At 34.6% G+C, this 13,026-nt stretch overlaps 1 protein-coding gene and 1 pseudogene across 2 annotated transcripts in view; both read right to left on the reverse strand.

Annotated features, from left to right (window-relative positions):
• Window positions 1-1,724, reverse strand: part of LOC107475785 (uncharacterized) — a 23,952-nt gene extending 22,228 nt beyond the window's left edge. For both annotated transcript variants that reach the window (XM_052256589.1, XM_052256590.1), the window contains exons 1-3: window positions 1,021-1,724; window positions 858-948; window positions 714-776 (exon numbers count right to left, since the gene is read on the reverse strand). In XM_052256589.1, coding sequence (XP_052112549.1) covers window positions 714-776; window positions 858-948; window positions 1,021-1,235 — 369 coding nt within the window. In that variant the 5' untranslated portion in view covers window positions 1,236-1,724. The remainder of the gene's footprint in view (window positions 1-713; window positions 777-857; window positions 949-1,020) is intronic.
• The window catches only part of LOC110278284 (UDP-glycosyltransferase 76E1-like), a 37,062-nt pseudogene that overhangs the window by 22,249 nt on the left and 1,787 nt on the right, over window positions 1-13,026 (reverse strand).

Raw genomic sequence — 13,026 nt, forward strand, 5'->3', positions numbered from 1 at the left:
TGATGGCGGCATTCAAGAGAATCCGGAAGGTCTAAACCTTGTCTGTGGTATTCTGAGTAGGATTCAATGATTGAATGACTGTGACGTGCTTCAAACTCCTGAAGGCGGGGCGTTAGTGACAGACGCAAAAGAATCACTGGATTCTATTCCGGCCTGATTGAGAACCGACAGATGATTAGCCTATGCTGTGACAGAGCATCAGGGACGTATTTTCACTGAGAGGATGGGAGGTAGCCATTGACAACGGTGAAACCCTACATACAGCTTGCCATGGAAGGAGATTTGCGTGTTTGATGAAGAAGACAGTAGGAAAGCAGAGATTCAGAAGATGGAGCATCTCCAAACCTCAACCTATTCTCCATTACTGCAAAACAAGTAATCATTTCATGTTCTTTTGCTTTTCACCATCAATCCTGATAATTTCTGATATCCTGACTAAGATTTACAAGACAACCATAGCTTGCTTCAAGCCGACAATCTCTGTGGGATCGACCCTTGCTCACGCAAGGTATTACTTGGACGACCCAGTACACTTGCTGGTTAGTTGTGCGGAGTTGCAAAAGTGTGATTGCAATTTCGTGCACCAAGCAACCACAGCAATATTTATGCAACATGCAATATTCAGAACTCGAGCCTATGTTACCAAACCTCAAATTCTATAACCAAACACAACAGAAAACTAACGCAAGGGTTTCCAAAACTTAATTACTTACTGAAATAACAAAACGAAGTGGCTGAAAACTCCGAACACGACATGCAAGCACCGATACCCAACCCTATGATGGACAACGTCGCAACATCTCAGCATGAGTTAACAAAACAGCGACAAAGAGGCTTCTCAAACCAAAAATGCTTACCAAGCCAGAGGATTCAGCGGCGCTCTCCGGCAGCAGAGGCAAGGTGCGGCAACACCCAGCTCCTCCTCTTTCCACGGAACCCTGATAGCGGCTGTAGCAACATGCAGTGACTATAATGTTCCCAGGATTCAAAAAGGGCAGAATCTAATAACAAGACCCTTACCGGTAGTGGATCCCGGCGACGTAGCAATATTCTCCGGTGGCAAGAGCTTGGCGGCGCACCTCTAGCAGCGACGACAAGGCTTGCGACCGCGGTTGGGTCCGGTGGCAGAGGCAGCTCCGCGACGGCTCTCCTCCCACGACGCAGCTCTCTCCTTCTCGCGATAACGCCGGCGACTCCCCACGGAAGCGAATGGGCGGCACGGTTCCTTCCTCCATCGCGGTCCTCTATCTCACCTCAGATCTGACCCGCGATGGCGATGGCTTTTATGGACAGTAGCAGCGGCCTTCCTCCTCCCTTGGATGGCGATGCAGCACGGCGGCGAGGAGTTGGCGCGGCTGGCCGGTGAGCTCCTCCTTCCCTCTTCCCTTCTTCGCGATCCTTTTCCCCCTGTTTCCCTTCTTTCTTTTCTTTCTTTATTTCTTTCTTCAGTGAGTGTGGTGCGTGTGTTTAGTTTGTGTGTGTGCTAAGGGTGTGGGTGGGCAAGGTGAATGGGTTAGGATTTAAGTTAATGAAGGTAAATTAGGATTTGTGTTGTGTAATGAAATTGGGAATTTTAGGAATTAAGATAAGATGGTAGTTTTTAATAAAAATAAAAGTATAGAGTAATAATTCAAATTCAAATTAAATATATAATAATCAGCTTTGAAATACTGTTTTATTATCAACTTGAATTTTATTTTCGAATAAATGCTAATTCAATTGAAGATTTGATGATAATTAGATTAATTCTCCTTTATTTATAAAATAAGGTTAAAATCTAAATATTTAAAATTAAGACATATAAAATATTCACTATTTTTTAATTATAAGAACTCTAAATAATAAATAAGAATTCACTCAACTTTCATATAAAAATCTCTAAAATATATTCTTAAATAAATATAATAGATCATAAATAATTTATTCAATAACCTTTAAAAATTAGGGGTCTTACATCCTATCCCCCTTATAAAAAATTTTCATCCTCGAAAATTAACTTGATACATAAAATACTAAAATAGTTTTGAATACTTTACTTTCGTATACCTTAGAAAACAAGGGTCTTAGCATATATATGTATATAATTTTCCAAATATCGAAAATCTCTAAAAACTTGGATGTAAAGAAAAAGTGTGGTCTAAAACAAAGGTTACAAGATGGTTCAAAACAAAGATATCACACGGGGCTACTATTTTACCAAAACTTGAAGCACAAAAAGGTGCAAGTGTTCTACTTATGTGTTTGCAAAAACAAAGGGGTATCTAGGTGGCAAAAGTTTGAAAACAGGCTGACGTAAGCAAATAGGACAATGTCTGCGCATAAGCCTCATACCAATTTCAGAGCTTCAACTTCCATTCCTTTCAAACTCTTATCTTTATCCACACTTGACTATTAACTTTGACTTTCAACAAACTCAATCAAGGTTTTAGACTCATTCATCGTCAAGCGGTAATCTAAACAATCAATTTTATTATTTCAAAAACTAAGCAATCTAACACGCGCTCAAATATATCAGTGCAATACCGCTATCTCACGTTACTCGATCACTTAACTACTTATCGTGAGTCATCGTCCTATACGCATTAAGCTACTAAGACATCTTCTCGGTCGTATTCCTTTGCCAAATTCAAGCATCATAACCTGCGATATTTTCAAACTCGCCAAATTCACCTCCCGCGTCGACAAGCTGTGTATTAGCGAACTAACATACTATTACCCATGTCTAGGAGTTGCACATGACACCGAACGAACTCAAGTTTACTTAGAGGGATACAACACGGAAGAGCAAATCAAACGACAAGGATAACATTCGCATGAAGTCGAGAGGATGAGTAGAGCTGTAATTAAATAGAGATTCGCAATAACAATGAAATGTTCCAGAAAGAATGTCAATTCACATCTTTCCGAGAAAATCTGAATCAAGGAACTTCGAAAGGAATCATAAGAAGAGTTAACATATTAAGCCAAAACGAGTTTAAGATGAATAAAGGACATACAAAGTTCGCAAAGAGAAGATAACTGAAATCAAGACAATGTTCACAAGATTTTAAAAGGATGGTATGGTACACACTTGAATAGGGCATCCTTTAACAATGGACAAAACTAAGAAAATCATTTCACCTTCTCAAAGAATGATATCAGACAAACTTTTTCCAAAAGAAGTTGCATTATGCCAAGACAAATTTAAGTTAAAATAAAATATAAAAAGCTTGTAAAACGAAAATTAACTAGGATAATTGCAAAATCTTTCTTTGAGAACCTTGGGAGATAATCAAGTACATAATCAAATAAGAATATACATAAAAAACTGTAGTGTGATTGGAAAAATTTTAAGTTGTATTCAAACCACATAAAAGTTTTTTTTTGTTTCAAAATCCCTATAAGTAAATGCAAAAGTAAAAGCAATCTTTTTGAGACTTTCAAAGATTAGTTGTGGCATAATCGGGTAGAGAACGATAAAAATAAAATTTCTTTAAAAGATCCTAAGTAGGAGTTCAAAAAGAATACTATAAGTCACAAAACGTCACAACAGAGCAAGATGCAAATAAGGTACAAAACATGGAGCAGAAGAATTAAACCGTATAATTAGGTAACTACGAATAGTAACCCTTAAGGTACAAGCCACTTAAGATTAAAGGATTATGCGTGTGTTTCTTAAGAGGGATATTCCAAAAGATTCAAGCAAACGGTAAGGAACACGATCAAGTAGAAAGCAAATCAAATCAAAACTTCTTTAGAAAAGTCTAAGACAAATTTTGAAAGGATTAAACAAATTGTTGTGCATCGCAGTGGTGCAGGTTCAACTCACTTCAAGGGTTTCTTAGTTTATGTAGAGGAATGCGAAATCAATGACCACATTGTAAGAATCAAAAGGGGAAACTAAGAACACTCTCAACTAGGTTATGCGTAAGAAAATTCAGATTGCTTTTGAAAAAGTAGTGAAGCAAGTGATTTCAAGATGAAGAAAAGAAAGACTAATGATACGTCACATAACGTGGCACGATTCATAGCGCATTCATTAATAACAGTTAAAAAGGAACACAGAGCTCATAAATGAGAGTAACTAAAATCAATGGTTAATGTTTCTAGAGATCTGTAAATCATTTATGGCACCAGAACAAATTCCAGATTCAAGTCAATGAGTATAAAATTCATAAAGATGGCTATTAACATTGATAAGGGTAAATATCCCAAAAGTTTTAGGTAACAACCGAATACAGAACTAAGCAAGACAATGTATGAATGGTAAGATAAAGTTGGCAATTGAATCAATCACATTTCATGAAGGAAATAATAAATAAGGAATTCCAATGCAATTGATAGAGAAAGAGATAAAACTAAGCACGAATAAAGGATTATACACCGAAACGAAATTAACTTCAAAGTTAATTTCTAATGCTCCCAAAACCACGATATGCGTTACCTATTACTCATATATTATTTATGATAACCCATTAGTGCTTCCATATACATAATTCACTAGTGTTAAGCCGGCCAAACTTAATACCAGAAATTATGCAATGCAAGACTAACGGGATTAATCAATAGACCGTCATGTGTATAAAGCTCTAACTCTCGTTACCAGAATAAGACCTATAACATGACAGACACTCAGAGTATGCAATGAAGCATAGTCAGTACATTCCTCAGGCTTTACAGGAAAGACTGCTCTGATACCATAACGTAACACCGTAACTATCAAAATGTCACGCTTTCGGCTGCGCCATTCTAATTGCTCAGATATTACAACTCTTAAAATATTTAATACTAAAATATGAGCCTGTTTAAATCTTAAACCGAATTTTCAAAACATACATCCATACTTTTCAATACAATTTACAATACTTACAAATAATATATATATACATTATACCAATATATAAACTTCACATATCAAAACTCCTATCCCTCTTGCAAAGGTTATAACATTAATGGTGAGGGGAGAATACTGATAACTAAACTAAAACATCTTCTATCACATAGGCTAAACTCAACTACTCTTCATAAGATTCTTCGTCCGTTTCATGAAAAGGAAAGTCTGTAGGGAGGTGAGAACCTAACCACATGGTCTCACCACAGATTTTCAGAATTTGTTATAAGAAGATATTTAGTGAGAAAACTATTTCCAAATTCAGTGATTAACGTTGTCTTATGAATCTTTTAATAACCAATGGCTAATCACTCAAAACCTCTTCAAGGAAACAAAATTTAACTTTTCAGAAATCCAAAACCTTTCTTTTCTTATAAGGAAATCTTAATCAGTTTTCTAGGCGGTATGAATAACCAACCTGTTCCAGGCATAGGTTCATTAAGTCTATGCTGAACCAGCTTGATTTTTTATACCTTACTAATCTCTCAATTAGAAACTAATCAAATCAGAAACCGATTACGGCCTTTAGCCATCACATAATCAATCAACACAATCATCATCTCATCATCAATACTTGATCTCAAGAGTACCACATCAGAAACAAACACAGGCAAAAAAAATAAGGAAAAACACATGTATAGATAACAGTTACCGTAAATAGATCATATAGCAGTTAATAACAGTTAAGCAATTAGGCAAACCAAAACAAATTCAAACCCAAACAAAACATACAAATGCATATGATAAATGTCTATCCTACTGGCCGTGAGCTCACGTGTCGGCTATTTTGCCAGAACCCGACACATCTGGTAGCTAACCCAGACATTAGTCTCTAGGTTACGCATCTCCAGGAGGATCATAAACGAATGAGAGTTCCTTTCCACATCAAAGGAGTGTGCCTCTCCACCTTCTCCTGGAGGTTTCACGAAGGAGAGTGCCTTTCCACATCGAAGGAGTGTGCCTTTCCACCTTGCAACCAGAGAAGAACGTGGGGATACAATACGAAGGAGAGTGCCTTTCCACCTTCCCCACATCCACATCATGACAAGAGAGAGAACTGCCATCCTCAACTTGCCACCCAAACACATTTTCAAATTAATACGCAAGCGGGATCACACCCAGACCTTGCCATCTCGACCTTTTCGGCCACATATACATCTCGACCATTCTAGCCACATACAGTCATCCCAAAAATCAAATCATAGAATCCTTGAAAATCTAAGTCTTTCTAAATAACCATTTTTTAAACAAAGTCTCCAATTTTTATAAACATTTTGGGCAGCATCTCTTCTAAAATTCGGACTACACCACCCTTGCGAGTCCCATCAAAACCACATTTTTCAGCCCATTCTCAACTAGTTTATTTACAACATCAAATCCTTTCCAAAATCAAACCAATCAATTCCTCAACCCCTTTCGAATCATTACCAAAATAGCAAATTATTCTCAATGAACAAACCGTTACCAAATATCAAGTCATTTCCAAATTATTTTTAAATCAAATTCTGATATCAAATCGGGTTCAATATCAAATCAAATATTAATATTAAATCTTTTTTAAAATCAAAACACTTCCAAAATTAAACTAATTACCAATATTAAATCTCTTCTAGTAATTCAAGAAAAACCACTTTGACATCACCAGCCAACTAATCAGAATATTTAACCTTCTCAATTGATCGACCAATCAATCAAACAAACAATCTCTCTTTTAACACAACTCAACTCAATTCATAAGACTCGCGAAATCACAAAAATACACTTTGCGCATTAATATCAACTCATAACAACTCTGAAAAGTAAAAAAAGTTTTATAAAAGTGCCCCTACCTCGATAAGTTGAGTCCCATAACACAACGCATCACAGAAAAGTCCTTTCTCTCGGCCCGCGATCAATAGAAGCCGCAAATCTCAGCTCAATCATTCTTGCAGCAACCACAACAATATTTATGCAACATGCAATATTCAGAACTCGAACCTACGTTACCAAACCTCAAAGTCTATAACCAAACACAACAGAAAACTAACGCACGGGTTTCCAAAACTTAATTACTTACTGAAATAGCAAGGGTTTCCAAAACTTAATTACTTACTGAAATAGCAAAACGAAGTAGCTGAAAACTCCGAAGATGACATGCAAGCACCGATACTCAACCCTATGATGGACAATGTTGCAACATCTCAGCATGAGTTAACAGAACAGCGACAAAGAGGCTTCTCGAACCAAAAATACTTACCAAGCCAGAGGATTCAGCGGCGCTCTCCGGCAGCAGAGGCAAGGCGCGACGACACCCAACTCATCCTCCTTCCACGGAACCCTGACAGTGGCTGTAGCAACATGCAGTGACTATAATGTTCCCAGAATTCAAAAAGGGCAAAATCTAATAACAAGACCCTTACCGGTAGTGGATCCCGGCAACGCAGCAATATTCTCCGGTGGCAGGAGCTTGGCGGCGCACCTCCAGCAGCGACGACGAGGCTCGCCCAGAAGCGAATGGGCGGCACGGTTCCTTCCTCCATCGTGGTCATCTATCTCACCTCAGATCTGACCCGCGATGGCGATGGCTTTTACGGACAGTAGCAGCGGCCTTCCTCCTCCCTTGGACGGCGATGCAGCACGGCGGCGAGGAGCTGGCACGACTGGCCGGCGAGCTCGTCCTTCCTTCTTCCCTTCTCCGCGATCTTTTTCCCCTGTTTCCCTTCTTTCTTTTCTTTCTTTCTTTCTTTCTTCAGTGAGTGTGGGTGCGTGTGTTTAGTTTGTGTGTGTGCTGAGGGTGTGGGTGAGTGAAGTGAATGGGTTAGGGTTTAAGTTAATGAAGGTAAATTAGGATTTGTGTTATGTAATGAAATTGGAAATTTTAGGAATTAAGATAAGATGGTAGTTTTTAATAAAAATAAAAGTATAGAGTAATAATCCAAATTCAAATTAAATATATAATAATCAACTTTGAAATACTGTTTTATTATCAACTTGAATTTTATTTTCGAATAAATGCTAATTCAATTGAAGATTTGATGATAATTAGATTAATTCTCTTTTATTTATAAAATAAGGTTAAAAATCTAAATATTTAAAATTAAGGCATATAAAATATTCACTATTTTTCAATTATAAGAACTCTAAATAATAAATAAGAATTCACTCAACTTACATATAAAAATTTCGAAAAAATATATTCTTAAATAAATATAATAGATCATAAATAATTTATTCAATAACCTTTAAAAACTAGGGGTCTTACAATATTTAAAATATATCTAATATATAAATACAACAATTCAACAAAGTGTGTATATTTCGTAGGTTTCTTTCATTTGAAATATATTAATTTGGATTCGTTTATTTATTTATCTTCCAAAAACAAATGCATACATGATTGATAATAGTGTTGGTTTGGAAACAAATAAGAAAGACACACACCTGAAAAAGAAAAAGAAAAAATTATAGTATCGACACGTACTAAGAATTCAATATCCATACATAAAAGGGGTATCGACACGTAACAAAATGATTGGTGTACTACGTTGTACTGTTCATTAGTGTTGACCATGAAATTATGAATTAATATAAGTGATGCTCGATTCGAATTAAGATTATGTATGGCCATTTTTGTTTCGTTGTTATCTTTATTAAAGTGTATGGTCCACGTAGCCTTTCAAATTTTAAATGTACATAATAGTAATGATCAAGTGTATTGTACAATTAGGCAATGCTCATCAATATAAGGTCTTAGTTTGTGTCTATATTAAGGGCACCTAATTAGGTACTTGCCCTAATACTAGGGAACGTAGACTTACTTCAAGTTTACTCTTTTCTTATTCTCTCTCTTTCTCTCTCTTTGGTCTGATACTATATGGTATCAGAGCTTTGTAATGTAACTGTAATATAATTAGATTACATATAGGACTAGTCTGTCACATAATTAATTGGCCTAAGTCTGGCCTGCAGCCTGCTATAGGTTTTTTTAAAGTACTAATTCTGACCTGTTATTCAGCCTGACCTGGCTTAAAGCTTGTTAAAAGGCTTGATAATTTTTCTTTTACAAAATAAAAATATTATTTAAAAAAATTATTTGTTACTGTACTAGTCAGCATTCCCTATAACTATATAATATGAGATACACATATAATTACTCCAATTCAGTTTGTTATTAATTCATTTTTAACATACTTTCAGAACTTTACTCTTTTTCTATTCTCTCTCTTTTTCTCTCTCTGGCCTGATACCTATATGATATCAGAGCTTTCTCTCTATATTGGAGCTTTGTAATGTAACTGTAATTAGATTACATATATTTGTGCAATCTATATCATGTATACAATGGAACATAAAGCTGCATTATTGATAAAATTTTACAATATATATAAATGTCTGAAAATGTTCTTAAATTTAGGAACAGTGTGAATGCATGGTTTAGGAGTGGAAACAGGTTAGGCTAGGCCAACAAGACTAGCCTGTCACGTAATCAATTGGCTTGAGCCTGGCCTGCAGCCTGCTATAGACTTTTTTTAAAGTATTAATCCTGACTTGTTAGTCAGCCTGGCCTGGCCTGAAGCCTATTAAAAGGCCTGATAAGTTTTTTTACAAAAATAAAAATATTATTTAAAAAAATTATTTGTTACTGTACTAGTCAACATTTCCTATAACTATATAATATGAGATACACATATAATTACTTCAATTCAGTTTGTTATTAATTCATTTCTAACATACTTTCAAAACTTTACTCTTTTTCTATTCTCTTTCTCTCTCTGGCCTAATACCTATATGGTATCAGAGTTTTCTCTCTTTACTATGTGGTATCAAGTTGAGATACTCCCTATAAGAAAGAAAGTCACGAGAGGAATAGCAGTGTCAATATACAATACAAAAGATCAACATTGGAGTTTAGCTTCAATACCACAGATGTTGTGATATTCATTCACAATTATTGAAATTGCAGTCCTATGACCATTATCTAAATCAAATCACTAAATGTTAGGCAAGGTTACGCTATATCATAAAGCTAATTATCACGGTGACTCCAATTTAAGACAAGTCTATCATAATACCTTCAACTAAATTTTCTCCCTAAAAAGCAAAATATGGAATAAGAAAACACTATCGCACTAGTTTAAACAATAAAAAATAAATCGAGTATACTGTATTCTTACTTTGATATTGTTCAATAACTTGTAGAAATCTTCAAGTTTATTTCTCCTCCATTGGAATCGAAAAATTTTGATTAGGGTTTTAGAGTTCAATCACTGTCACATAATCAATTGGCCTGAGCCTGACCTGTGGCCTGCTATAAGTTTTTTTTAAAGTACTAACCCTGGCCTGTTATTCAGTCTGGCTTGGCTTGAAACTTATTAAAAGGCTTGATAATTTTTTTTACAAAAATAAAAATATTATTTAAAAAAATTATTTGTTACTGTACTAGTCAGCATTCCCTATAACTATATAATATGAGATACACATATAATTACTCCAATTCAGTTTGTTATTAATTCATTTCTAACATACTTTCAGAACTTTACTCTTTTTCTATTCTCCCTCTTTCTCTCTCTCTCTCTGGCCTGATACCTATATGATATCAGAACTTTCTCTCTATATCAGAGCTTTATAATGTAACTGTAATTAGATTACATATATTTGTGCAATCTGTATCATGTATATGATGGAATATAAAGTTGCATTATTGATAAAATTTTATGAAAATGTTCTTAAATTTAAGAACAGTGTGAATGCATGGTTTAGGAGTGGAAACAGGCCAGGCCAGGCCAACAGGACTAGCCTGTCACGTAATCAATTGGCCTGAGCCTGGCCTGCAGTCTGTTATAGGCTTTTTTTAAAGTACTAATCCTGGCCTGGCCTGAAGCCTATTAAAAGGCTTGATAATTTTTTTTTTACAAAAATAAAAATATTATTTAAAAAAATTTATTTATTACTGTACTTGTTAACATTCCCTATAACTATATAATATGAGATACACATATAATTACTTCAATTCAGTTTGTTATTAATTCATTTCTAACATACTTTCAAAATTTTACTCTTTTTCTATTCTCTCTCTTTCTCTCTCTCTCTGGCCTAATACCTATATAGTATCAGAGTTTTTTCTCTTTACTGTGTGGTATCAAGTTGAGATACTCCCTATAAAAAAGAAAGTCACGAGAGGAGCAGCAGTGTCAATATACAATACAAAAGATCAACATTGGAGTTTGGCTTCAATACCACAGATGTTGTGATATTCATTCACAATTATTGAAATTGTGGTCCTATGACCATTATCCAAATCAAATCACTAAATGTTAGACAAGGTTATGCTATATCATAAAGCTAATCATCACGGTGACTCCAATTTTAGACAAGTCTATCATAATACCTTCAACTAAATTTTTTTCCTAAAAAGTAAAATATGGAATAAGAAAACACTATCGCACTAGTTTAAACAATAAAAAATAAATCGAGTATACTGTATTCTTACTTTGATATTGTTCAATAACTTGTAGAAATCTTTAAGTTTATTTCTCCTCCATTGGAATCGAAAAATTCTGATTAAGGTTTTGGAGTTCAATTACTCCATCTCCTCCACCATGGTGCGCCGTCTCCTTCTATGTGTTTCATAGGAAGCTTTCCAGTGACCCCAATCCAACTTAACCCTCCAAATTTTCTCAAGCTGAGGAAGAGAAGGAAGCATAACAAGCTGAGAAGAGAAGAAACTAATTGAAGTGGTATACGGCTTAACAATGGGCGATAAGAATAGAAACAATAAAGTCAATTTCGGAAGAAGTGAAAAGTGCGACGAGAGAGAAAGGTAGAATAATAAAATGGGCACCCTCCCACCGCTCTATGCGCCAGAACTTCCCTCTACGGTGCCCATTGTACTATTCTACCCTTCTCTCACCGCACTCTTTACTTCTTCCGGAATTGAATTGATAGTTTCTGGTCTTATCACCCATAGAAACTTCTGTTCGCTGTTTGCTAAGCCGTACGCCACTTCGATTAGTTCCTTCTCTTTTCAGCTTGCTATGCTTCCTAAACTGACGTACACGACTGAACACGGCTCTTGTTCGTTCAGCCATGTTATGCAATTATAGTCTTCTTTCATGAGACTTGTTGCTTGCGTTTCTGAAGACGTCATGTACATGTGTAAGGGTTCTATGAAAAATACACCAATTTTGTAGAGATTTCGGAGTTTTTGGAGTGACGAAGACTTCATAAATTTAATGGTATTAAAGATGATGCCTAATGATGGCTTCACTGAGAGTGATTCAGCTGTTTGTTGTACCATGAGCTCAATTGCAGATTCTCTCAAATTAAAAATTGGTAGATCTTTATATCGAAGAGGTTCAAGTTCTTCTACTATCTCCATACACACTGCTAGAATCTGCCAACAAAATTTTTAGCCAGTTAAAAATTTTTGTTCCACTTGAAATCAACACATTTATATAAACATGTTTAATTCATAAATATACACTTATTACTAGTTGCTTATAATTTCATTGCTAATAAATATTTCAAAAATATTTACAAGTGATTATATTTTATTATTTAAAAACTACATTAAAAAAGTAATTATATTATATATATTTTTAAAATTATGCATATATTATCACTCTAAAAATAGATACATATTTCTATTTTGTTTTCCTTTTTGGTAACTAGCACTTCGTGTGAATAACTGTAGCCTGATACTTTCTACTTTCGGTTGTATAATATTAACTTTGTCATATGACTATTTTAAAGAATGATTTTATAATCGTTACAATAATTTATTTTTAGTCAACGGTTTTTTTTGTTGGTTAAAGTATTGTACAAAAGAAACGCATTAAAACCATTGCCAAAATGCTACACTTTAAAACCGTTCTATTAGATTGTCTCAAATAACGGTTTTTACAGTGTTGCTGTTGAAGTTCATTTTTTCATTACGCTATAGTAACAAAATAAAACTGTTTTCTTTAACTATTTTAAAGAACGATTTTACAACCATTACAACAATTATTTATGAAATAACTATTATCTAATATTATTTAAATAATTATACAAATTAAACAATACCAATAGAAATAATTTCAGATAATTATATAAATTTAAACTATTTTTTTTATAAATACTGAATTTATAAAATGCTCAAAACCTATTGTTATAAATAAATAACAAATATTATTTAA

The sequence above is a fragment of the Arachis duranensis genome, chromosome 2, assembly GCF_000817695.3.
Source record: "Arachis duranensis cultivar V14167 chromosome 2, aradu.V14167.gnm2.J7QH, whole genome shotgun sequence".
NCBI classification, from domain to species: domain Eukaryota; kingdom Viridiplantae; phylum Streptophyta; class Magnoliopsida; order Fabales; family Fabaceae; genus Arachis; species Arachis duranensis.